This window comes from Mirounga leonina, unplaced genomic scaffold (assembly GCF_011800145.1).
Source record: "Mirounga leonina isolate KUSES-001 unplaced genomic scaffold, KU_Mleo_1.0 Mir_129, whole genome shotgun sequence".
NCBI classification, from domain to species: Eukaryota; Metazoa; Chordata; class Mammalia; order Carnivora; family Phocidae; genus Mirounga; species Mirounga leonina.
Window position 1 is genome coordinate 15,430,899 of NW_023270323.1, and position 26,181 is coordinate 15,457,079.

Below are 26,181 nucleotides of genomic sequence, written 5' to 3' on the forward strand. Positions count from 1 at the left end.
CATAATAAATGGGTGTTGTTTTAAGATGCTAAGTTGTGACAGCAATAGAAAACAAATACAAACCACATGCAGTAGGTACCTTTATTATTTGCCCAATTTGGAGATGCCCAAACTGAAGCACAGAGAAGCAAAGTCACTTTTTGGAAGTCTCACAGCTATTAAATATCAGAAGTGGGATTTAGGGGCGCCTGGGTGGCTCATTTGGTTAAGCGTTTGCCTTTGGCTCAGGTCATGATCCCAGGGTCCTGGGATCCAGTCCGGCTCTCTGCTCAGTGGGGAGCCTGCTTCTCCCTCTCCTCCCCTTTCATGCTGTCTCTCACTATCCCTGTCCCTCTCTGTCTCTCTCAAATAAAATAAAATCTTAAAAAAAAAAAAAGAAGTGGGATTTAGTAGTCTATCCCCAGAGCCCATGCTCTAACCCAGTGACACAGTGCCTGAGACATTTGTAGGTACTCAGTGCATATTAGTTTCCCTTCTCTTTTCTGTTTAGCGTAGTGCACGAGGCACCTAGCTGCCACATTTCTTGATTTGCTGATGGGGGTTAGCTAGTGCTGTGCCAGTGGGTTCTGGATAAAGATAGAATACTTAAAGCATTAGTTTTACTCATAGGAGTAGGTCTTTTTATACTGTAATGAACCGGAATATTTCATAGGCTAAAATGACAAAAAGACAAAACCAGAGATTTCATAGATAATTTGTTTTTGATAATCTCTTTACTGTGGAAGATATTTGACTGAAAAACTTGGAGAAGCACTGAGCTGATATATATTCCAACTAATTAGTTTAACACTTTTCCTTCCCATTTTATTTCCTGAATTCACAGTGACTTTGCTGTATCAGCTAGAATTCTGGAATGCGAATCCGGAAATCTAGACCAGCTATGCATCACCATCCATCCAGCTATCCATCTTCTTCTATTCATTCAGTCAAGCAAGATTTACAGAGTGCTTCTGTAATAATGCCTGGGGTGTCTCTAGTACAAGGTTGCTTGTGAAGGCAGACTTTTCTAGCTCTGCTCCCTTGCATATAAAATTAGGTGATTTGACAAACTTTCTTTAGGGTCTCTGTCTATGGCCAATCTAACGCTTTTACAGTTCTTGTATGACCTGACTTCTGGATTTGACAAGGTAGGGCAATGTTTCTCCAGATCTGGCCTAGGCACCACCTACATCACAGTCTCCTGGGATGCCTAATAAAAAAGCAGATCCTGAGGTTGCCCCAAACCTTCTGAATCAGAAACACTGGGAATGGGGGCCCAGGACTTCTGATTTTAAACAAGCTCTCCAGGTCTTTCTTATGTACATTAAAGTTTGAGATGTGCAGCTCTAGGGATGCAACGTAGGCCTTGTGTCCTAAAAGTTATATCCCTCATTAAAAGACAAGCCTATAGGTCTGGGAAGAAAAACAGGGCCACACCTGTCTGTGTCTGTCTCCGGCTTGACCATCCTTTCCCACCCTAACCCCTCACCCCAGCCAGGGTCAGGGAGGGAGCTGTGACTGTGATTATGGAGCTTATCTGGCCCAGCCTCTATGCCTACAAAGTCACCTCTCCCCTTCTGGGGCACACCTGTGCCTGCTCCATTCAGTAACAGGGGTTAATGTGAGGAGAGGAGTGGGAGTCTCTCCTCCCAGGCTCTGGAGCCTTTTCCCTTTCCCAAAGGGAGGGTGGGGGAAAAGCCGGTGGGGGCGCCCCCTGGGCCGCTCGCGCCTCGCAGCGGCAACTCGCCGGGGTCAGTCCGCGGCCCGAGGCAGCCGCCTTTCCCACCTCGGTTCGCGCCCAGGAGGGGGAAACTGGGGAACTGGGTCATCCTGGCCCACCTCCCCGCCGTCGCCTCCCGCTGTCCAGCCGGGCGGTGTCGCCGGAGTGGCGGTGCCCGCGGTTGGTCCGGGTGCCTGCGCCGCGGCGCTCTGCGCCCGCTGCCCTTGCCCGCGCGCTCCGCCGTCCTGCGGAGCCGTTGGCCCTCCCGCCACCCCCTCGGCGGGGCCCTTCCCTTTACTACGGTAATGGTGACATTCAGCGGGAAAGGCTAGCGCGGACCGCAGCGCCCGGCTCCCGCGGCGCGGGAGGCTGGGTCGGCGGAGCGGGCGGCGGCGGCCCAGCGGGAGGCGCTCGCCCGGGCCCCGGCCCCCCCGCCCCTCCCCCGACAGGCCCTCCGCCCCGCCCCCCATCCCCGGTCGCCGCGGGGCAGCCCCCGAGCCCCGGCCTCTCTGGCCGGCGGGCTGCTGCGCGCGAGCCCCGGCCGCCGCTCCGGCTCCCGCGCCGGGCGAGGACGCATCGGGCGCTTCGGGAGGGAGCCTGCCTCAGCGCTCGTATATGGCAAAGTTTCTCGCCGAGCTCCTGGGCTGCACGTTGCCGAGCAAGGGCGCCTCTCCCATGTTTGAGGTAGGTGGAGGGTGTGTCCCCGCAGCCGCGGGCGTCCGCGGTGGCGGGGCGGCGAGCCCCGAGCGGGTCCCTGGGGTCCCCAGGAGTTGACAAGTGGGTGCAGTCTCACTTGCCGGCTTTCCACCTGGAAGTCTGGGGTGGGGCAGGGCGAGGATGGCGAGGAGGAGACCTGAAGCCCGGGAGCCTGAATTCTCGCCTCCTGGACCTCAGTGAATCTGTTTTCTTCTTCCTTGGTTGACGGGCGAGCACGTTTTCTGTCAATCTGGACAGAGTTTTGCGAGTTGCTCTTTACCTAAAATGCCAGGTATGTCTGAAAATGAGCAGTATCCTGCAGTGCCTTTTTGCTGCTTCGTTCCCCCCCCCTCCTTTAATCCGAAAAAACAAACAAACCCAAACGGTAAAAATCTTTAGATCAGAAGGTTTCTGTCTTTCTGCCTCCTCCTAGTCCCTTCCCCCAACCTCCAGCACACTCCAAACTCCACTGAAGTTAACTCATTTCTTCTGTGAGTGAGCTACATTGGGGATGGGAAGGGTTACAATGGGATTTGTCGAACCCGGCGGACGCATCCGCAATTCTGAAGGCAGGTACCTCTGATTGCTCACACCTGCCCGAGGTGGCAGTGATGGGGTACGCATCTCTGCACGCAGTCGTTTACGGGAAGGCTGGCTGGCTTGTCCTACTGAGGAGTGGTGGCAGCAACTGTTTAATGGGAAACCTCTATTGGCTGCTCGGTAGGGACAGCCTCACACGGTGTGCACAGCAACCCCTCCCCCTTACCTCTGCAGTGGCAACAGTGTATCCTTTGTCTCTATCTACCCAACAGACTGCCTGACAACTAGGCCTGGACCACAGGGCAGTGGCCCCAGCCGTGGCCAGGTTAACCAGCCTTGCGTGTCCTCGCAGGGCACTCCTCACTCCGTCCTCGGGCCTGACAACTCTTTCTGGCAGCCTCAGGGCTATTCCAGGGGCCACCTGGGCCCTCTCCGTCTGCAGTTTCCTGACTGGCCAGGGAGAGCAAAATTTGAGAGCAAATTCTCTCCCCCATTCTCTCCTGGGTATGAAAGCTTGTCCTTCAGCAAGACAACTCTTCAGGCTGCAAACTCTCAGGCTCTTCCCTGGCTGCTTGTGAGTCTCTTCTCCGCTTTGCAACTGTAGGCGCTCTTACCTTCTGAGGGCCCGTGGTCACATTGCTTTGATTTTAGAGCTCAGATTGCCCAACCCATTATCTCTGCTGTGTGAAAGCAAGGAGATCTCAATAGTAAGTGATGAAGTGCAGCTGGGAAAACGAGAGCAGATTGGGAGAAGCCAGACTGAAATGCCTGGGTGCTTGGGGGCCTGAAATCTAAAAAAATAATGAAAAGCCTGAAAAAGTAAAGTTTTCCAGGCCTGCAGCTAAATCAGCTGTCTCCTTTGGCCTGTTACATCTCTGCTCATTTCCTTCTCTGTGATGTAAATGTTAGGTAGCATTTGGGGGTCATCCCAGAGAGGTGAGATGCTCGTTTAAAATTTTCTCTCTGGCTTTTTCTTCATTGTATTTGGATTTTTATTTTTATTTATTTTTTAAGAAGATTTTATTTTTAAGTAATTTCAATACCCAACGTGAGGTTTGAACTCACACCCAGAAGATCAAGAGTTGTATGCTCCACCAACAAAGCCAGCCAGGTATCCCCTGGATTTTTGTTTTTAAATTTCAAACCCACACCAAGTCATTTCGTTGTATGTACTGACTTTTGGTGTTCTATTCCTGTCTGTTTTATCCTCCAGCCAGTAGATGCCCCACCTTGATTTCTTAGAATAATTGGCTCTCAATCATTGCTGGTTGGAGGGTGGCTTAAAAAGTAGTCAGAGACATACTTAGACAATTAAGAAAATGGGTGGCTGTTTTGTCTTTGAAGAGCTCCTGGAAAAGGGAATTCCCTCAGTCCTTGGTAACTCCATTTATCTTGCTTTGTGTTATTTTCTAGCCATCTGGGGGCAGGAACCACTGTAGTCTCTGCTTTCTCCTTTCTACAGATGATTGATCCAGTGTTGGCTGAATCACCCCACCAGATATCACTTTTAATCAGTGTTGCTGGAAGAGTTAAGAGATATCCCTTCCCTACCTATGGGGGAAAATCCGCCCAAAGAGGTGAATAACTGAGTCAGGAATGTGTTTTGAGATTGCTTTCTTCTCAGGCAACCCATTCTTACTCATAAATGAAGAGGCATTTGTTGCGCTCTCTATATTTGGGAGGGAGAGCAATGTGTAAGAAAGATATTCTTAAACCTTTCTAAATATTCATTTCCCAAAAGTGAAAGTGCTAGGACATGAGAAAATCTAGGCAGCTTTTCATTTCCACCAAATGCTCTAATTCTAACTTTGGAGGCTACCTTTAGTTTCAGGGAGATCAAGAGAAGAGATGGAGATTTTCATCATGAATGGCCTTTGGTTTCATTTTGTTAGGGGGGTGGCCACGAATGTGCTTTCTTCCGACACAGGCCAGTTTGGTTGTGCACAGAGGAGATTCTGCCAGAAAGAATACTGAATCCCGACTGGACCTCTCGCGTGTTTGCAGTTGTCTGACAAGGGAGATCGGGTGACAGGTTGTGGGAGAACACAGGGGCAGAGAGTCACTGTGGTTGGAAAACAGGTCCAGTGCGTACCTTGCTGTGTCATCTTCAGAGACGAAGGACAGATGGTGCACATTTGAAACCCAGAGTGTCTTCATGATCATTTTGTTAATCTTCCCTCTACGTTTTCTTAGTATTTCAGTTTACAAACCAAGTCCTTGAGAAACAATTTTAAAATTTCAAGAAAAAATGAAAGGCTAGTAAGTTTACCTCAGTCATGGCAGTGCCCCAAGCACTGGGCTAGATTTTTGGAATAACGTTTGTGCTTCACCAAGGCAGAGCTTCCGCAGGAAGAGTGGGCTTTCTGTATGTTCTGCTGTCTAGAGAAGTAGGACATTCTAAGCATAGAACGGTGGTTTCAGACCTCGCAGGTCCTACTTACATGTGTCCTGTATGCTCAGACGGATGGAGGTCTGGCCCCGACATCCATTCCTGCCCCTGTCAACTCTGACATATTATGAACCTGCCCCCCACCTCAGCCTCAGCATTGCTTTGCACTGTGCCTTCCTGAGAGTCAGCGATGGGGTCTGGTTTCACAGCAGAAAGAGGCAGGAGAATTATATAGTCAGAGGCGACTACGTTTTCTCCTTCCAGGCCCCCTTCCCTCAGTCTGCAAACCTGCATTTTTAATGCTGCCATCCTTTATCATCTCACCTGGAGGGGCACATTTCAGAAGCCACATCCACTGGGCAGAACACATCTGGCTGTCCAGAAAAGGGGTGTTCAATTCCATGCCCCTGTTTCTGGACGTGGTCTCCTCTAGAATTGTCACACTTCATTTATGTTCTACTTATTTCCACATTCTGTTTTCTGTCTCTACCACTATCGCTGCCTAACTGTGACTGTAGCTTTATTTTAATTTACACATAATACAATAATGTCATTTATTGTCCACTCTGGTAGGCATTGTTCTAAGGGCATAACATACGCAGTCTCAGCTCTCTTTCCAGTAGGTTCCCGATGTAGGTGTTATCAACCGTCCTTCACAGACAAGAAAATCAGGGTTTACAGAGTTTAAGTAATTTGGTTAGGGTCACTCTAGTAATGTGTGCTAGAGTGAGGATACCAAGTTCACCTACCTTCTTCAACTATGGTTACTTGGTATTTGGCGTTTTGTTTTTTTTGTTTTCTACCTCAGCTTTATTCCTAGTTATACTCTTTCTCTTTGGAAATAGGAAAGGTAAACACCCGAATTCTTCCATTCTTTCTCCTTCACTGTGTTACCATTGGGATGGCATGAGTACCTTACTCCTGGAATGTTCAATCAAAGGCTGATTGAACTCAGAGGAATTGTTAAGGGAAGGATTCAAGTTCAATCACCATGACCCTTTACAGGGAGCTTCCACTTATGAAGCATTTCCTGCATGTTTTCTGTTTTATTCTCCAAGGACACTATGAGGTTAAGTTGTATTGTCAACCCTGTTTTAGAAGTGAGGAAGCCAGGGCTCAGGGTCATTACCTGAATTGTCCAAGGTTATGTCCATCCCTATGATGGATCCAATCTTGGAGGTAAATCCTGGACTCCGATTCCACAGTGCTTTGCCAGCCAACTGCACTGATTTACCTGATCTTGTCCTGGCCTTTGATTGCTGCCTCATCTACTCTATCTTTGGGACCATTGCCAAAGCAATTTTCCTTAATAGCCCAACTCACCACAGTGTCCATTTATGTACCCCCAGTTCTTTGGTGGTTTGCCACTGCATGCAGATGCAGTAGTGGATGTGGTTCCTCTTGACAGTGTGGTCACTACCTACATTTCTTGTCCAGTCTTTCCTTCCTCTTATTATATTCCTGGTACTCCAGCAACTTTTGTCTATGCCTATTTCTTGATCATGTCCTCTTACTGTTAAGCTGTTGGCTCTGCCTGCAGTTTTCTTCCCCTAAATCATCTTTTGAGTTTTCCTCCTCCTGCAAGATTCAGCTCAGATCCCCCCTCCAGACCCAGCCCCTTGGACCCAGCCAGCCCTCTACTTCAGGCCCACTGGATACTATTGGTGTGTTTCTATAGGAGACCTATGGCAGCTTTCTCTTGTAACTTCTCTGTGCTTCAGTTTTTGGTCTTCAGTGGGGATGATAGCAGTGCCGAACGCAGGATGACGAGGGTTAAATGAGTTAATGCCTGGAAAGTGCTTAGAATAGTGCTCAGGGCATGGTCATTGCTGAGCTCCTTGCCTGTGTGTCTCTGACCTCTTCAGGCTCAAGAACTAAGTGTTTTTTCTTTCCACAGCACCCAGCAGAGTATTGTATACATCATTTTGCCTCACATAAGTAACTGATGGATCAGATGGATCTTCCAGCTCTGAAGGTTCATGATTTTCCTTGCTCTTTAACTATTTGTTGTTTTTCTGAAGTTCCAATTTAACCAGCACCCTGTATTTTTATTTGCTAAATCTGGCAACCCTATCTTATCTTCCCCCGCCCCCTCAGAACCCAGCCCCTAGAGTCCAATCCTACTCAGTTGTAGAAGCCTTGTCCCTATCTTTCCCACATAATGGCCCCTATTGTGATAGAGATCCTGTCCCAGGCCAAGGGAACTAGCTATTGGGAATTACAGTTGGGCAACCCTCTGTCCCCACTGCCTCACTAGTACGGAAATGCTAGTGGAAATGTGAGCAAGCTTTCCTCTGCAAGTGTCAGGTCTGTGACTGAGAGAAGTGTATCACTGGCATCCGATTTATTCGTTCTTCATGTGTTCACCAGTTCACGCACTCACTCATTCATTTAACAAATGTTATTATACCCTGGCTTTGTGTTAGGCACCCCATGAAAGCCTTGCTAAAAGACATGCAAACTGTTTTAACTGTGACCCACGGTAAGAAATATATTTTACACTGCAATCCTGAATGCACAGAGCTATTTATACCTATAATATTGAAATTAAGTTTCAAGAATAATACTTTTACTTATGACAGGGGACGTACTTTGATCTTTGCAATTCTGTTCTTTCCATTCCATTTCTTCCATTCTATTAAGAATTAAACAGGGAAAGACCGATTGCATTGATTTCATGAGTTGTGACTCATAATTTGAAAAGCACTGCTATATAGGATGGTAAGATGCTATTTTTACAGAAAAATTGGCATTACCTCATTATCCCAGTACTATACTTACACATTATTACTCCATACTCTAGGAGATTTTTTGTGGTCTACCATGGGAAGCCAATCACCATGAATAACATTATTTTTTGGGAGAAAATATTTTCAGAGTGTCAAACAACTAACTTACCAAATAACCTTTGATAAATATTCTGCCTCTAAATTGGGTAAAAGTTTTGACATGTTACCTGAGCCCATTTTATGATACGCTTTTTATTTAGAACATTGTAGTTGGAGTTCAATTTATTTCTCTTTGCGCCTACTAACAACAAATGTGCTCCATGGGCTGAATGACTCCTCAGGCTACATTTGTGGATCTTTCCAGCTTTATATTTTAATTGACCCCAACTCTTCTCTCTTGAAAGAACTTATACTTTCAAGCAGTTTTCTCCCCCCTCTAATTTGCCTGGTAGAGATCTTGATTTTGTCTATTACAATGAGCCCCTTTGTTTAAATGAATCTTACATGCTCTCATCCACTTGGTCTTTCTGATGGGCTTCAAGCATCTAAAGAAAGAGCCAAGTGGTCAGGCTGTTTTGAAAGCAAATAATTTGGATGAGGAAGGCTGTAGCTTCAGTGATTGGATGTCGGTGCATGATCAGAAGGGAGAAGTTTACTTTGAGAATAATAGCTCCTGTTGCCACAGCTGGGCTTTCGATGAGGGTCATTTGAATTTTAAGCTAATGGATACTGAGTTTGTCTTGTAAATTCACAATTCAGTTTGTTTGAGGGCCAATTGGATTGCTCTCTCACATCTGAGCCATTGTATACGCACAGGCAACTCTACTTACCTTTTGTGTTGGCTGCTTTTAAACTCTGCTTGTGGTCCTAAATGCATGCATTTCATTTATAGGAATATTTGGTCCCATTATGATTACATCTGTCTAATGGCTTCTTGCTGAGAAACCATTACATGATTTTTTCCTTTTTGTATTTTGGTAAGTAAAGGCTGGTGTTTCCTATCTGTCAAATGGCCAGTGCTGGCTGCATGTCACAAGGAACAGGAAAAGAGCTTCACTCTTTGATTTATTTCCTTCGGCTTAGTTCTTTGCAATTTCTGATAGTATTCTTGTACCTTATGAATTTCTTTACTTCACAGGTCTTGGATAAAATACAGTAGGTCTAGTAGTGACATTTATATTTAAGAAGTTCTCCCTGCTTGGGGTTGCCTATAGAAGTAGCCCATAAATAAAATGACAACTTCTGTTTACCTGAATTTCGTGATGAGTAAGGACTATGCTTTCTACCCTTGGAGAATCTTAAATGTATTCTAGGCCTATTTCTCCAAATGCCTATAATATGGTAAGTATTCTGTATCCCTTTCAAACCTCTACATTTTCAAAGCGAAATAGAGGACTCATCACCCTCCCTGGGCCCACCTGGAACCTCCTCCTTTCCAACTCCATTGTCAGCCAAAAGCACCACACACCTTTTTACCTAGAGTAGCTCTTCGGTGCCATTTTTACTTTCTTCCTTTTCTTTTTTCTTCATGAACAATCTGTCAGTGACTCCCGCAGATTCTTTCTTGGACTTAGACCTTTCTTTTTATCCCTATTAGTTTTTGTCCACTGATCTGACAAACACTCATTGAATATGTACCATGACCAAGGAGCAGTAGGGTCTGGAGGGGATTTCACGATAAGTAATAATTGGTTTGCTTCTTTCACGTCTTCCTCTTTTCCCCCTTTCCTGAATATGCTGCTAGTGTACTACAATGGCTTTTCATTGTCACTTTCCCACACAAGAGTCTGTCTATGTCACTTTCTATTTCCAAAGGCTCAAGTCTTTAAATTCTGTCTGGGTTATTTCTAAGGTATTCTCTTAAGTGTCTTACTCTGCCTAGCTAACTTTATTTCCTGCCATTAATTTTCTTCAGGGATCCTCACAGGTCACATACAAATTCTTGCCCCATGCCTTTGTTTATGCTACTTGCTTATCCTTTAATATGATGACCTTTCTTCATTCTTTCCATTCTTCCTAACTAAACCCTACCAGAGCCATGGTAAAGATCCAGCCCATCATGAAGGCTTCTCCAATTATGGGAAGGAGGCTAAGAGTACACAGGCTGGAGATTCAGATATTTGGCTTCCAATCCTGGCGCTTTCAATTCGTATCTATATGACCTTAAATAAAATAGTTCTTTGTGTCTCGCTTTTATTTTCTGAAAATTGGAATGATAATAGTAACTATGTCATTGAGTTGTTATGAAGATTAAGTAAGATAAGTCAAATAAAATACTAAGCCTAGTGTTTGGCATGTAGTTAATTGACAAATAGTATAATGATGATGATGATAATGATGATAATTATATACTTTCACCTTGATCCCGATACCCTGGGGTGTCTCTCTTCTTTGACTATCTTAGGACATACCTTTTCCTTTTCTGAATTCTCCACAGTGCTGAGCACAACAGAGGTGCTCAATCAGTGCTCATTAACTTTGAAAACATGCCATATGCTGTTTTAGCAAAATCTGGGAAACAATTTATTTCTGAATATATTTACTTGTATTTTATGGAAATGCGACAGCCACTGTCCTTTAGTGACTTGCCCCCTAATCAATGGGATGGGTCTTGATGCTAGCTAACTTGGGCTGCAGTTGTACAAATGTTGATAATGTACTTTTACATACAACTCTGGCAGAAGTAGTACTTGACAAATGTGCCAATTATAAATTCCATTTAAATGAAATTCAACCATAGATTGCAATATAATTAAACACAGAGTAGTTTTTATTTTTCAGTTGGTTTGCAAACATGCGTCCTCAAAATAAGTCAAGTGAAGCAAATCCATGCTATAAGTCAAGATTTTATTCATCAGACTTTTATGTTGCATGCTGTTGGTGGAGAATTCTGGCTGGAAGTCAGATAAGATTATTCCAAAATTAATTTACTCCAAAGAACACTTATCCAGTGGGCTTTCTTATCATATTTCTAGTGGGAAAGAGGGAGTAATGATGCCCTGCTTCTCTGGAAACTCTGTTGGATGGCCTGAAAGCATGGAAATTTACTTTCATGGAGATTATTTGAACTTGGCTGGAAGCCAAGTGAGGGAGCCTACAGAGAGGTGCATGGGGCTGAAAGCTGGAGGGTGGCAGCATTATGAATTGCAAAGAACCTACACCAGGAGTCTTAAGATCTGGATTCTGAGCCTGCCTCATCTCCTCACTGGCTGAATGCTATTAGGGGAAATCTCCTTACCTTTCTGAGTGTCAATTTTTGTAGCTTTAAAATGAAAGTAACAATATTCGATTTGCTTTATTCACAGAAATGATGTGAGGCTCCAGAATGGTAATAAATGTGAAAGTCCTTTATAAAATGTCAAGCATTATACAGATGTGAATTGCTATTTCTGATACTGTGATGGAGAGCACAGAACATAAGGTGCATACTTGGCATCCCAGGCATGCGAGGATCTGTTGGTGAATGGACTGTCGAGGATGGTATGGATGGTAAGGAATAGAAATGCTTGCATTTGAAAGGTAGAGAAGGAAATAGGAAGCAGTCATAATTTACAACTAGAGCTTTAACCCCTGGGCAGTAAGTCCTGGAATCTACTTGTATCTAGAGATTTCCTTAAAGAAAAAAGCACCTCCTCAGGACGAAACTTAACTGAGTTTATGAGTGAAATTCTATCAAGATGTGGGGAGGGTGGGAGCAGATATCAGTGGCAGGAGGCAAATTGCAAGGAGGGTTTGCTGGGCTCTGAAGAGGGTCTGAGAGTCTAGGATTATAGATTGCAGAAACATACAGTGGCTGTTACTTGAACTCCCTCCCCTTTCCTTCTGTCCCCTGAGCCTGGCTACTCCGTGTCAGAAAAAAGAACTTGGCCCCACAGCAGGATCATCCTATATTGTTTCAGAGAGTAGAACTCAGAGAAGGGAACCCTTTCCATGCAAGGGGAGCACTGATGGCCTGGGCAGAGCAATAATGGGTAGTCTCCTGGAGGAGCCTTTCAGGCTTATGGGCAACCTGGAGCCAGCAGGTCCTATGGTTGCCTGGACTGGTTCGAGAGCTCACATGATGTAATTTCCCCCTGAGGACACCTACCAATACCAAAGAAGGAGGGATCTTTGGAAGAGAATCTGATGTTCTCAGGGTGGAGTTGGGTTTATGTGGCCAGCAAAATTTGGGTTATGTGATAGGATGATTTCATTTGAAACCATATTTAGGTACAGAATATTGGTCCACATACTCCCTCTTAATCAGTGTCCTTCTTTCCTATTCCATTCTTGAATTAGTATAGGCCTTTTGTGAAATCTAATTCCCCAGGCCTTTTTTTTTTGGTCCAACAATCTATTCTTGGTGTTCATTTTAACCAAATTTCATATGTGTTAAAATGTGTTGTATGTCCGTTAGGAGAAAGAAGGGTGGTGTGGGAGAGCTCAGATGCACATACAGAGCCACACATAGACAGGAAGACACACAGACAGACTGACACACAGCGATTTGCTTCTGGAATGGCCATGATGATTAAACCACATGACCAGTGGTTAAAATGCATCCAGAAATCTCATTGATTTTATTTACCACCTATACTCCAAAACCTTAAATGTGCTATGTACGTACATGAGACCGAGGGTGTGGGACACTTTTCAGGGGCTCACAAATCAAACTTCCTTTTCTTTTGAGTTTCTCTTTTGCCTCCTTCCTCTCTTCTAGCTTAGGAAGGTCCTTTCTAAGAATCTGTGACATAGCTGTGTGCGATTTTCATTTTCTCCATCTCACTCTGCAAATAGAAACTGATTTCATTTTTTCTCATGTATAAAGAAATAGTGCATCTGATTTCACAGGCCAGAAAGAAATGATTGGAAAGCATCCAGCCAGGCCCTGGGGAGCCCCCTAAAATTATCCTCTACCTTATGGACTGTCCAGATTGTTTGTATGTGTGGCTAGGGAAGAGGGGACAGGGAAGTGGGCTTTGGGAAATAAAATTTTCTCATGCCCAGATGCTGTGAGTGAGTCAGATGGCTGGGTGAGTACCCTGATGCCTCCAGTGATTTTAGGAGTTCATTTGCTCAGTGCCAGGTTTGGGTGTCCAAGCAGCTGGGCGGACCCTCTGGGGTTCCTAGTTAATTCATCTCCCTCTCTGCACGTTGTATGGACTTCCCTTATGTGCAAATACTTCCTAGATAAATAAAGGAATTTCTTTAGGGTTGCATCCTTGATTTGGAATTGCTGTGGGTTAGAGTGACTAAGAAATATACTCTCACTTAGCAGAGTTGATGGATAATGGACAATAAAAACAGTTCTTTTGAATTTGCCAAAACACCTTCCATACGTAATTTTATTAGAAATGGAAAAACAGTAGGGGATTATTTTACTCTATTTACAGATGGAAAAACTAGGGAACAGGGAATTAAGAAATACTAGCTCTGGAAAACAGCTTGGGTCTAAAAATTGTCTAACCAAACTTTCACATAATAAAAATAATTTATCACCTTTCCTATGTATGATTTCCTCCTTCAAAGAATTAAGAAGATAGCACTCTAAAAAATACCACCAATTTAAGGGCATCTGGGTGGCTCAGTTAAATGTCTGCCTTTGGCTAGGTCATGATCTCAGAGTCCTGGGATGGAGCCCCACGGTGGGCTCCCTGCTCAGTGGGGAGTCTGTTTCTCCCTCCCCCTCTGCCCCCTCCCCTGCTCATGCTCTCTCTCTCTCTCTCTCTCAAATAAATAAATAAATAAATACAATCTTTAAAAAAATACCACCAGTTGAAATCATTACTATGAAATTCTTTGCAAAATCACAAAGTGGTACCAAAAACTATAATGTATCTTACCTCAAATACAGTTTGGAACAATGTAGAGTATGCCTAAATACCATAAAATATTATTATTTAAATGGAAAATTAGGGGCTCAGTTGGTAGAGCATGGGACTCTTGATCTCAGGGTCGTGAGTTTGAGCCCCATGTTGGGCATAGAGTTTACTTAAAAAATAATAATAAAATAAAATAAATAAATGAAGAACTAATTCCATCATTAGTAAAGTTTCTTCCCATTTGTGGCCTTGAAGATGAATATGATAACAAATGGGAGCAACTTTATCTCTTTCCAAAATCATTTTCAAGCCCTTCCTTGTCCCACAAAATTAGCATAAATCCCACCTGCTATTTCTAACTATCCCCGTCTCTTCCTTCCGTTTCCTTAGATCACTGGATGAAGAATACCCAAGCCGTGAGCTATAAAGAATAATTAGATTTTTCTCTCTCAACAAACCATTCCCAAGGTACAGCATGTTGGGGTGATGGCCCAGGATTTTATGTTATGGGGTCTCCTATCCTGCTGGTGGCAGAGAGTGTTATCAGTAGAAGCGAATAATCAACAAATTTTGTGGCACAGTGCTTTCTAGATTTGGAAGCACCTTGATTGAATCCTCTGAATGGGTCTTAAAGTATTATCATCCCCACTTGACAGACTTAGAAGCTGAGGTTCAGAGAGGAAAAGTGAATGCCCCCAGATAACCACAGCCAGAGAACAATGGAACTAGGACTTCAGCTCTAGGTCTTCTGTTCCCAAGCTCCCCCACTCTTTCTAGGGCAACCTGGGTGTGAACTGTGATGCCCTCACCAATGTAAGGGAGCAGGCAAACCTCATATGCATTAGTCATCTCAATAATGACTCCAGTGTGACCAAGGCAAAAGTTGGTGCCCACTCCCTGTATCTTTAGTGATATTAAAGGCTGCCTTTTTTTTTTTTTTAAAGGAGATACATACAACATTATATTAGTTTCAGGTGTACAACGAAGTGATTTGATATTTTTCTATATTGTGAAATGATCACCACAATAAGTCTAGTTAACATCTGTCATGCAAAGTTACAGAATGTATTTTTTCCTTGTTATGAGAAATTGTAAGATTTATTCTTTTAGTAACTTTCAGGTATGCATTACAATTATTAGCTATGGTCACCACGCTATGTACAGTACATCCCAGGGTTTATTTATTTTATAAGTGAAAAGTTTGTATTTGTTTGACCACTTTTATCCATTTTGTCGACCCCGACCTCCCACCTCTGGCAATCACCCATCTGTTCTCTGTATCTATGAATCCATGAGCTTCTTGTTTCTTTCTTTTTCTTTTTCTTCTTCTCCTCCTCCTCCTCCTCCTTCTTCTTTTTGTTTCCACACGTAAGTGGGATGATATGGTATTTGTCTTTCTCTGTCTCTGACCTATTTCACTTAGTATAGTGTCTCCAAGGTCCATCTATGTTGGACAAATAGCACAATTTCATTCTTTTATATGGCTGAATATACATCACATTGTCTTTGTCCATTTGACTGTCGATGGACACTTAAGTTGTTTCCATAAATAATGTGGTGAACATGGGAGTGCAAATGTTTTTTTGAGTTAGTGTTTTTGTTTTTTTTTGATAAGTACCCCAAACTGGAATTGCTGGGTCATTTGGTAGTTCTATTTTAAATTTTTTGAGGAACCTCCATACTGTTTCCTGTAGTGGCTGCACCTATCTCTTGTCTTTTGGATAATATGCTGCCCTTTAATGATTATCTTCTAGAGTGTAAGCTGAATCTTTACTCTGTCACTCATCATTTATTATTTGTGTGACCATAGGCAAATTACTTAACTTCTCTAAGCTCAGTGTCTTCATCTATAAAGTGAAGACAGTAATTATTATAAGGGTTAAATGAGAAAATACGTGTAAACTGTTAAGTACTATGCCTGACACATAATTAACATTAGATGTCACTTTTCTTCTTATTTTTCCACTTCGTAACGTTTTAGCATCATTGCTCTTGTATTAATTATTTGGAGGTGGGATCGATTTTGAGTAGACATGTGATGGGTTTGGGGAAGGCTCAACTACAGAAAGCACCTGGAGTATACTTTGTCTCTGGCCCACAGGAAACGCAAATTAGATGCCACAGCACTAGTGAGGATCAAAGATTGGTTTAATTTCTATCTTTCTTGGGTAGATAAACCAGTGTGTACTTTTCTTTCTGAAGTCTCTTGCCCATAACATACTGTGCTATGCTGATTACTCATTAAACAAGTATTTATTTAATCCCAGTTATGTGTCCTATATGTGTGCTTGGTGCTGTAAGGATTACAAAAGGAAGAAGGCATAGTCTCTGCCCCGAGTGTACTTGAGGAGGCTTGATTTCTAAGCACAAAAACAGAGGACTATTCTCAACTGGGTGTGTGGTGGAAAACCAGTATGCCTATTCTAGGGAAAAGATTTCACAGACTAACTCTTCCCAGCATGCTTCCAAGTGCTGTGACAACCCCTTAAAATATTTGTCAAAAGAAGTAGTCAATTTCAGAAGAAATTCTACGTTTCCAGATTGATGCTATAAATAGGCAGAATAAGTTATTTGTGTCTTACAACTTTTTAAGACACAGCAATGATTAAAAATGGTAAAAAGGTGGCATTATGTCTGGGTCTGGGGCCACATCAAAACCTTTTAGAATTTGTGTCTCATTATTGGATTTTTTTGATTTTTGTTTTGTAGTGGCTTAGGCAAGTTACTTTCTGCATATGTAAAATGCTCTAAATAAAAATATCTCACTAGGCTGTTCTGCAGATTACATGAGATATGATGTAAAAGCACTAGGCATAGCACATGGTAGCAAGTATCCAATTAGCAGTAGTTTTCTTTCTACATTGATGGATATGCTCCTTGCCTTTTCTAAACTAGAGGTTCAAATGAAGTCCTCCTTTTGAAGCTCCTCCTCCTGTTAGCCACTTTTATTCTCCTATCCCCTGGAGCATTTCGATATTGTGTGCAGCTCAGCACGGCTTTACATGCACAGCCCATGAAAGAGTTAATAATGCTGTCCTCCAACCTTTCTAGTTTGCTGGAGCTACTTAATCAGAGAAATCATTGTGGCTCTTTTCATGCAACTCATTGATGTCCAAAGCAACTAATTAGAGAGAAGGAGTATAGGAAATCAATCTTTACTAACATTGACATTTCTTCCAATTTAAGCAATTGGTTTGCTTGCATTCTTTGTGAAAACCTGTTGAGATCTAAAATTATCCCAGATGACTACATTAGAGAGTTCTAATAGGTTCTTAGTATTAGAATAAAGATTATTCGAACATTAAATACATAGAATTTGGAAGGGATCCAGCATATTACATGAGCTCACTAGACAAGTAGTTTGTATTCATGACACCATTAAAGAAGTCTCCTGTCAAGTTGGGGGGCAGTATAACTCTTTGAGAATGTAGCCTAATTAGAGGGAAGAGGTTTATGTTCGGTATTTCCCTTTACACCTCTAGTTCTTGATCTTTCTCCACTCTACTCTAGGAAGCCAACCTGTATGAAATACATCCACAGGGTTCTCTTGGCCTCAGCTTCTAATTGGGTTTAGTCAATGGGGGACATTGGTCAGAGACTGGAAGGAGTGGAGATTGTGAGGGCAAGGCATTTATTACCTCAACTCCCTATTTGCAAGGTCACCTTGGGCTGGCTGTGTCCTTCTACCTAAGATCACATCTCCTGTGATTCTCTCCCTATAGCCTGTCTGTCTTCAACTTCCTGCAACTCTCCCTTCTCTTGCTACTTTGTGTGTGGGGGCTGGGTGGGTAATGGGGCATGTTACCAGTCCCAAGATACTGTATCATGCCTTGTGGTTTTTCTTATACCCTTCTTGTATCTTTGTAAATAGTCAAAATTTTACTGAGCTTTCCTTAAATTACCCAATTTGAATATGTCATCTGTTTCCTATTAGAACTTCAAATGATAGAGAACAATAGCAACTTCTTGAAAGATCAGAGTGACCACTTGAATTACTGGTTTGTAACAAATTCTGCCAATTCATAAAAATGCTGTGTGCCTCGTTACATATTCAGGTAAAAGTGGATGAATTCACAAGAATGGTGTATAATGATGTGGCTTGTGTTGGTTATGTTTTGTGGTTAAATAGAATGTCATTTGGGTCGAATGAGGATAGTATTAGAAGTTTAGTAAATGCCAGTGTCTTCAAAGAGTTAGAGATGGAGTGGGATGCTGAATGAATTGCATCTTAACTTCTTAACTTGCACGTGAGGAATCTGAATCACCAAGAAGTTAGATGAGTTACCCAAGGTCCGAAAATTAGTATGTGGCAAAGCTGGGTCTTGAGCCACGTCTTGCGACTCTAAGGTTGTTTTAGTGCTTCAAAGGGTGGAAAGAGTTAAATTTAGTTTTCCTTATGCAAAATACATGGATTTGACTTTAATTGGTCAGCTTGCAATGAACTAGAAATGTACTCCGGTGTGGTGTTGTGGGTTTGATTTGTTTTTAAGTAGGAAATTAAGTGCAAGTAAGGAATTGCAGTTTACAATAACCCATCTGTCACATCGACTTAGCCAAATAGAACAATGTTATGAAGATGTTAACATTGTTTTAGAACTTGTTTATTCATAAGGGATTTTTTTTTTCTGTATAGTACTTTTAATTTCAGAAAATATGATTTATACTATTGCTGAGTGATGAATTATAAAAATACTCAGAAAAAAGTGCTAAACTCTCTTAGTATCTTATTATTAAAAGAGTTTTGGGGAAACTGGTCTCTCACTGTTTTATACTAGAAAAATATTTTATTTTCTATTGTGTATGTCGTGTATGTACCCTGAGAATTGGAATAGTTGTTACATGGAAGGTGTCAGTGTTTCTGCCCTTAAGATAATAACAGCCTAATGCAAGAGATATGGGATAGAGAGTATATCCAAATTGGAAAATAAACAGTGTAAAATTTCTGTCTAAGCCAACCGTTAGGAGGACCTACAAGATAATACCTTCAATTAAAGTATAAATCCCTGAAGTCCAGGGTAAAAACTTAACATTTCTTTCATAGCATCTTCTACCTATTTACATGGTAGGCAGGGAAAATGATACTTAGTAAATATTTGACAAATAAATAAATGAAATCACAAAAGGTGTTCTTGTAGTATTTAAGGAGTAAGAAGGGAGTTTGGTCTAATCTGTTTTTTTATCCAGTTCATAGTTGCAAGGCTAGATGGTTGGGAGTATTACTTTACTATATATGTTGTGTGTGAGTGTGGCGACATTTTTTCTATTTAGGTTTGCATATAGAAAAATTAGATCGTCAACTCAATATTATCCCTTTAATAAATTAAGAAGTGGAACTGTTTATGTAAACAAATCAATGACAGGTTGATTTAAATCAGTTTTACTATGAAACATCATCAATTTTCTCGCACATAAAATCTTGAAAATTAAGAAATATAAGCAGTTCATTGGCTTCAGTTTTTGTGCTTTGATACTGATCCATGAAAACAGTGACTAACACCAGCCAAATGTATTAGTTTTCCTTGCACTTTTGAAATGCAGTAAGGTGGTCTTTGCTCTAATTCTATTTTCCTTGATAATGCTGCACATTACTGTATTACCTGCATATTTTAGAATTTTGAACTATCAAATTTGCCTCTGTGTAATGCAAATATGTGCCATTCCCTTTAAAAAGATAAATGGGTCCTTGTTTTTTTAATATCAAGATAGGCTCAATTATCTTTTGAAAGGTGGAGCTTTCGGAGAGACAGATCTGTTGAAAAGATAATGGTCAACTATATGCTTATCCAGACATGAAGATTATATATATATATATATATATTTTTAAAGATTTATTTATTTATTTGAGAGAGCGAGAATGAGAGAGAGTACACGAGAGGGGGGAAGGTCAGAGGGAGAAGCAGGCTCCCCGCTGAGCAGGGAGCCCGATGCGGGACTCGATCCCGGGACTCCAGGATCATGGCCTGAGCCGAAGGCAGTCGCTTTAACCAACTGAGCCACCCAGGCGCCCATGAAGGTTATATTTTGATACTGACATTTCCTCCAAAAAGAAAGTTAAATAGAAAGTTACAGCATGGTCCTCTAGAGAGAGTACTCAATGCTCCTTTATTACTTATTCTATCAAATTAGTTTTCTTCCTCATTTGACCCCAAGGTGGAGGAATACAAATATGACAGGTTGCAGGACTCACATTGAGCCATATCTGTGAGTGGGTGGATCCTTAGTATGCATATGTCTGTTTCTTTTTCCTTCTTCCTTTCTTCGAACACGGTAAGGCAGGGAAAACTCCTACTGGTGAAAACACACAGCTAACTCTCTCTTTTCTCTTTTTCTCTATTTCCCTTCTATATTGTGAGAGTAGAAAGCTGTTCCTCAAATGAGGTTCAACAAGCTATTTTGCTATCTCTAGCTTCACTCTCTTCATTCCACAATGCAACAAATGTGGAGTTACTGTCCTAACAAGAAGATCAATATTAGACAGTGAGAAGAACTATGTTTATTTCTTCACTGTTGTATCCCCAGAACATAGCAATCTTGTAGAGATAGCAGTCTTGTAGAACTAAAACACAAATGAATAAATGCATAAAACCACACTATACCTTTTCCATAAACCTTCCTCTTCCCCCATAATCAGGGAAACTTGAAAAACATTTTATTCCATGAGTGTACATACCAAAGGATGTAAAATACTTCTTTTTTTTTTTTTTAAAGATTTTATCCATTTATTTGACAGAGAGAGAAACACAGCGAGAGAGGGAACACAAGCAGGGGGAGTGGGAGAGGGAGAAGCAGGCTTCCCGCTGAGCAGGGAGCCCGATGCGGGGCTCAATCCCAGGCCTCTGGGATCATGACCTGAGCCGAAGGCAGACGCCTAACGACCGAGCCACCCAGGCACCCCTAAAATACTTCTTTGATGGATTTCTTTCTCCTTTCCCTTTGGCCTTGAAGGCTTGCAGATTTGACTTTCATATTAACCTGACTTCATTTGCTTTCAAATATTGAGGGTGGATAGAAAGGATGTTAGCATCACCTAATATGATTTGTCCTTCTTTGCGGAAGGCCCTGGACCCTAAAATATTTTAGGATAACATTGGTTGTAAATTCTAAGATCTGTTATGATAGAAACTTTAACATTGTTTAAATTGGTTAAAAATATTGGTATGTGTCTGGCATTTTTAATTTAAATAGTTGAAACTTTATTCTTTTTAAGTTACAGTATCATTCAATTGAAGAACACAGAAGTGTAAAATGTAATGTAGTTTTATTTACTTTTTTGGTAATTGTTTTGTTTGTCCATTTAGATTTTTTGATTTTTTAAAATAAATCTTCAACCACAATTAATTGGAACATTTAGATAATAAGTATAGAGATTTTCTTCACAAGGCAAATTGTTTCTGTTATATTCTATGATGTTATAATTTTGAAGGGTGGTGACAAAAAATGAAAATGGAAAATGTACTTATTATCATAAACACCACATTAACTTTAAATATTAAACTATCCATGAACTTTTGCTACAGTTTTTAAAACAACATAATTGGCTTTTGTGCTTGAGTCAGTGTCTTTTTCCTACTTGTTGTGACTGTCCAAAGCTTTCAGCAAAGCTTTCTGTCTTGTTTTAGACATAGTTGCAAAATGATGGTGATGTGAGAAATTTCTAGACTCATCCCTCCATTTTCAATGAAAAATTATACAGAGTTGAGCTCATTTACCTAATTTGCTACAGCTTGTAATGACTGATCAGGACAAGTATCCACGTGTTTTTTCCACTTTCCTGGAAAACCAGGCTTCAAATCTAGAGAACCCCAGTAGAGTTAAATGCGTAAAACTCTGGAGTTCAGTTTGAAAAAGCAGTTTCTGTATTGTGAGTCTTCATAAACCCTTTGGATGCAGGGACGTATGTAAGTATTTTTTTTTCCTTGTTGGGTACACTGATGAGATTTCATCAGCTTGTAACAACCCTACTGGTGAGGGCCATACATCCTATTTGGAAAAACAAAACAAAACAACAAAACATTCTGAATTATTCCTCGGCTTTGAGTCTTTTGAAGGCCTTCTTAAAAATCTGACTGATTTTGGAGTACTTTCCAAATGTGAACAACTACCTCATTATCTTAGCATAATGAGATAATGTTAATTTAACTATTTAAATTCAATGTCCTTGCATATGGTCTTAAAAAAAAAAATTTGGGAAAGGCAGCAAGATTTGGAGGAATAAATCTTGAGACAACTAGGTAAAAAAATTCAAGATAAAATATGAGCCACCCTTGAAAATTATTCCTAGAAGAATTTTATCTGGTAAGGCTTTATTTCCCTTCCTAGTAGTTCGAGATGCTACTTTGTTTGTTCTTGCATGTTGGATTGCTAGTTTTATTTTCTCCATAACTTTTGTCTTGGTTTTACTGTCTTTAGGAAACATTTGAAATCTGTTTTGGTACTTCCTTTGAAAAAATTAATAAGATTATTATTATTTTTTAAATTTTATTATGTTATGTTAGTCACCATACAATACATCATTAGTTTTTGATGTGGTGATCCACGATCCATTGTTTTCGTATAACACCCAGTGCTCCAGGCAGTATGTGCCCTCCTTAATACCCATCACCGGGCTGACCAATCCCCCCTCGCCCCTCCTCTCTAAAACCCTGTTTGTTTCTCAGAGTCCATAGTCTCTCATGGTTCATCTCTCCCTCCAATTCCCCCCACTCCCGTTTTTCCCTTCCTTCTCCTAATGTCCTCCATGCTATTCCTTATGTTCCACAAATAAGTGAAACCATATGATAATTGACTTTCTCTGCTTGACTTATTTCACTTAGCATAATCTCCTCCAGTCCCATCCATGTTGATGTAAAAGTTGGGTATTCATCCTTTCTGATGGCTGAGTAATATTCCATTGTATATATGGACCACATCTTTATCCATTCATCTGTTGAAGTGCATCTTGGCTCTTTCCACAGTTTGGCTCTTGCGGACATTGCTGCTATGAACATTGGGGTGCATATGGCCCTTCTTTTCCCTACATCTGTGTCTTTGGGGTAAATACCCAGTAGTGCAATTGCTGGGTTATAGGGTAGCTCTATTTTTAAATTTTTGAGGACCCTCCACACTGTTTTCCAAAGTGGCTGTACCAACTTGCATTCCCACCAACAGTGTAAGAGGGTTCCCCTTTCTCCACAACCTCTCCAACATTTGTTGTTTCTTTCCCTGTCCATTTTTGCCATTCTAACTGGTGTAAGGTGGTATCTCAATGAGGTTTTGATTTGAATTTCCCTGATGGCTAATGATGATGAACATTTTTTCATGTGTCTGTTAGCCATTTGTATGTCTTCTTCAGAGAAGTGTCTTTTCATATCTTCTGCCCACTTTTTGACTTGATTATTTGTTTTTTGGGTGTTGAGTTTGAGAAGTTCTTTATAGATCTTGGATACCAGCCCTTTATCTGTAGTGTCATTTGCAAATATCTTCTCCCATTCCGTGGGTTGCCTCTTTGTTTTGTTGACTGTTTCCTTTGCTGTGCAGAAGCTTTTTATCTTGATGAAGTCCCAAAAGTTCATTTTTGCTTTTGTTTCACTAGCTTTGGGAGATGTATCTTGAAAGAAGTTGCTGTGGGCGATGTCAAAGAGGTTACTGCCTATGTTCTCCTCTAGGGTTTTGATGAATTCCTGTCTCACATTGAGGTCTTTCATCCACTTTGAGTTTATCTTTGTGAATGGTGTTAGAGAATGGTCGAGTTTCATTCTTCTGCATGTGGCTGTCCAATTTTCCCAGCACCATTTATTGAAGAGACTGTCTTTTTTCCATTGCATGTTTTTTCCTGCTTTGTCAAAGATTATTTGACCATAGAGTTGAGGGTCCATATCTGGGTTCTCTATTCTGTTCCATTGGTCTATATGTCTGTTTTTGTGCCAGTACCATGCTGTCTTGGTGATCACAGCTTTGTAATATAGCTTGAAATCAGGCAACGTGATGCTCCCAGCTTTGTTTTTCTTTTTCAACATTTTCTTGGTGATTCGGGGTCTTTTCTGATTCCATACAAATTTTAGGATTGTTTGTTCCAGCACTTTGAAAAATGTCATTGGAATTTTGATCAGGATGGCATTGAAGGTATAGATTGCTCTGGATAGCATAGACATTTTAACAATGTTTATTCTTCCGATCCATGAGCGTGGAATATTTTTCCATCTTTTTGTGTCTTCTTCAATTTCTTTCATGAGTGTTCTGTAGTTCCTAGAGTATAGACCCTTTACGTCTTTGGTTAGGTTTATTCCAAGGTATCTTAATGGTTTTTGGTGCTATTGCAGATGGAATCGTTTCTCTAATTTCTCTTTCTACAGTTGCATTGTTAGTGTATAAGAAAGCAACTGATTTCTGTGAATTGATTTTGTATCCTGCCACATTACTGAATTGCTGTATGAGTTCTAGTAATTTGGGTGGAGTCTTTTGGGTTTTCCACATAAAGTATCATGTCGTCTGCGAGAGAGAGTTTGACTTCTTCTTTGCCAATTTGAATAACTTTTATTTCTTTTTGTTGTCTGATTGCTGTTGCTAGGACTTCTAGTACTATGTTGAACAATAGTGGCGAGAGTGGGCATCCTTGATGTGTTCCTGATCTTAAGGGAAAGGCTCTCAGCTTTTCCCCATTGAGGATGATATTCGCTATGGGTTTTTCATAGATGGATTTTATGAACTTGAGGAATGTTCCCTCTATCCCTATACTCTGAAGAGTTTTAATCAGGAAAAGATGTTGTATTTTGTCGAATGACAAAATTGAGAGGACCATATGGTTCTTCTCCCTCCTCTTATTAATGTGTTCTATCACATTGATTGATTTGCGAATGTTGAACCACCCTTGCATCCCGGGGATAAATCCCACTTGGTCGTGGTGGATGATCCTTTTAATGTATTGTTGGATCCTATTAGCTAGGATTTTGTTGAGGATTTTGGAATCCATATTCATCAGGGATATCGGTCTGAAATTCTCCTTTTTGATGGGGTCTTTACCTGGTTTGGGGATAAAGTAATGCTGGCCTCATAGAATGAGTTTGGAAGTTTTCCTTCTGTTTCTATTTTTTGAAACAGCTTCAGTACAATAGGTATTACTTCTTCTTTGAATGTTTGGTAGAACTCCCCAGGGAATCCATCAGGCCCTGGAGTCTTGTTTTTTGGGAGGTTTTTGATCACTGCTTCAATCTCATTACTGGTTACTGGCCTATTCAGGTTGTCAATTTCTTCCTGTTTCAGTCTTGGCAGCTTATAGGTTTCCAGGAAGGCCTCCATTTCATCCAGATTGCTCAGTTTATTGGCATATAGTTGTTGATAATAATTTCTAATAATTGTTTCTATTTCCTTGGTGTTAGTCATGATCTCTCCCCTTTCATTCATAATTTTTTAATTTGGGTCCTTTCTCTTTTCTTTTGGGTAAGTCTGGCCAGTGGTTTATCGATCTTATTAATTCTTTCAAAGAACCAACTTCTAGTTTCGTTGATCTGATCTACTGTGTTTCTGGTTTCTAATTCATTGATTTCTGCTCTAATTTTAATTATTTCTCTTCTAATGCGTGGCTTAGGCATCGTTTGTTGCTTTTTCTCTAGTTCTTTAAGGTGTAGAGTTAGTTGGTGAATTCGGGACTTGTCTATTTTTTTGAGTGAGGCTTGGATGGCTATGTATTTCCCCCTTAGGACCGCCTTTGCAGTATCCCATAGATTTTGGACTGATGTGTTTTCGTTCTCATTGATTTCTATGAATTGTTTAAGTTCTTCTTTGATTTCCTGGTTGACCCAAACATTCTTGAGCAGAGTGGTCTTTAGCTTCCAAGTGTTTGAATTTCTGCCAAATTTTTTCTTGTGATTGAGTTCCAGTTTTAAAGCATTGTGGTCTGAGAATATGCAGGGAATAATCTTAGTCTTTTGGTATCGGTTGAGACCTGATTTGTGACCCAGTATGTGGTCTATTCTGGAGAAAGTTCCATGCACGCTTGAGAAGAATGAGTATTCTGTTGTTTTAGGGTGGAATGTTCTGTAAATATCTATGAAGTCCATCTGGTCCAATGTATCATTCAAAGCTCTTGTTTCCTTGTTGATTTTCTGCTTAGATGATCTGTCCATTGCTGAGAGTGGAATAGTGAGGTCTCCTACAATTAACGTATTATTATCAATATGACTCTTTATTTTGGTTAACAGTTGGCTTATGTAGATGGCTGCTCCCATGTTGGGGGCATAGATATTTACAATTCTTAGATCTTGTTGGATAGACCCTTTAAGAATGATATAGTGTCCTTCTGTGTCTCTAATTACAGACTTTAGTTTAAAATCTAATTTGTCTGATATAAGA

At 41.1% G+C, this 26,181-nt stretch overlaps 1 protein-coding gene across 2 annotated transcripts in view; it reads left to right on the forward strand.

Moving 5' to 3' along the window:
- Positions 1 to 2,183: 2,183 nt before the first annotated feature.
- The window catches only part of RASGEF1B (RasGEF domain family member 1B), a 555,855-nt gene continuing 531,857 nt past the window's right edge, over positions 2,184 to 26,181 (forward strand). Inside the window, exon 1 of one of the 2 annotated variants that reach the window (XM_035004687.1) lies at positions 2,184 to 2,383. In XM_035004687.1, the coding sequence (XP_034860578.1) occupies positions 2,315 to 2,383 (69 nt within the window). In that variant the 5' untranslated portion in view covers positions 2,184 to 2,314. The remainder of the gene's footprint in view (positions 2,384 to 26,181) is intronic. The other variant, XM_035004688.1, reaches the window with a different exon arrangement.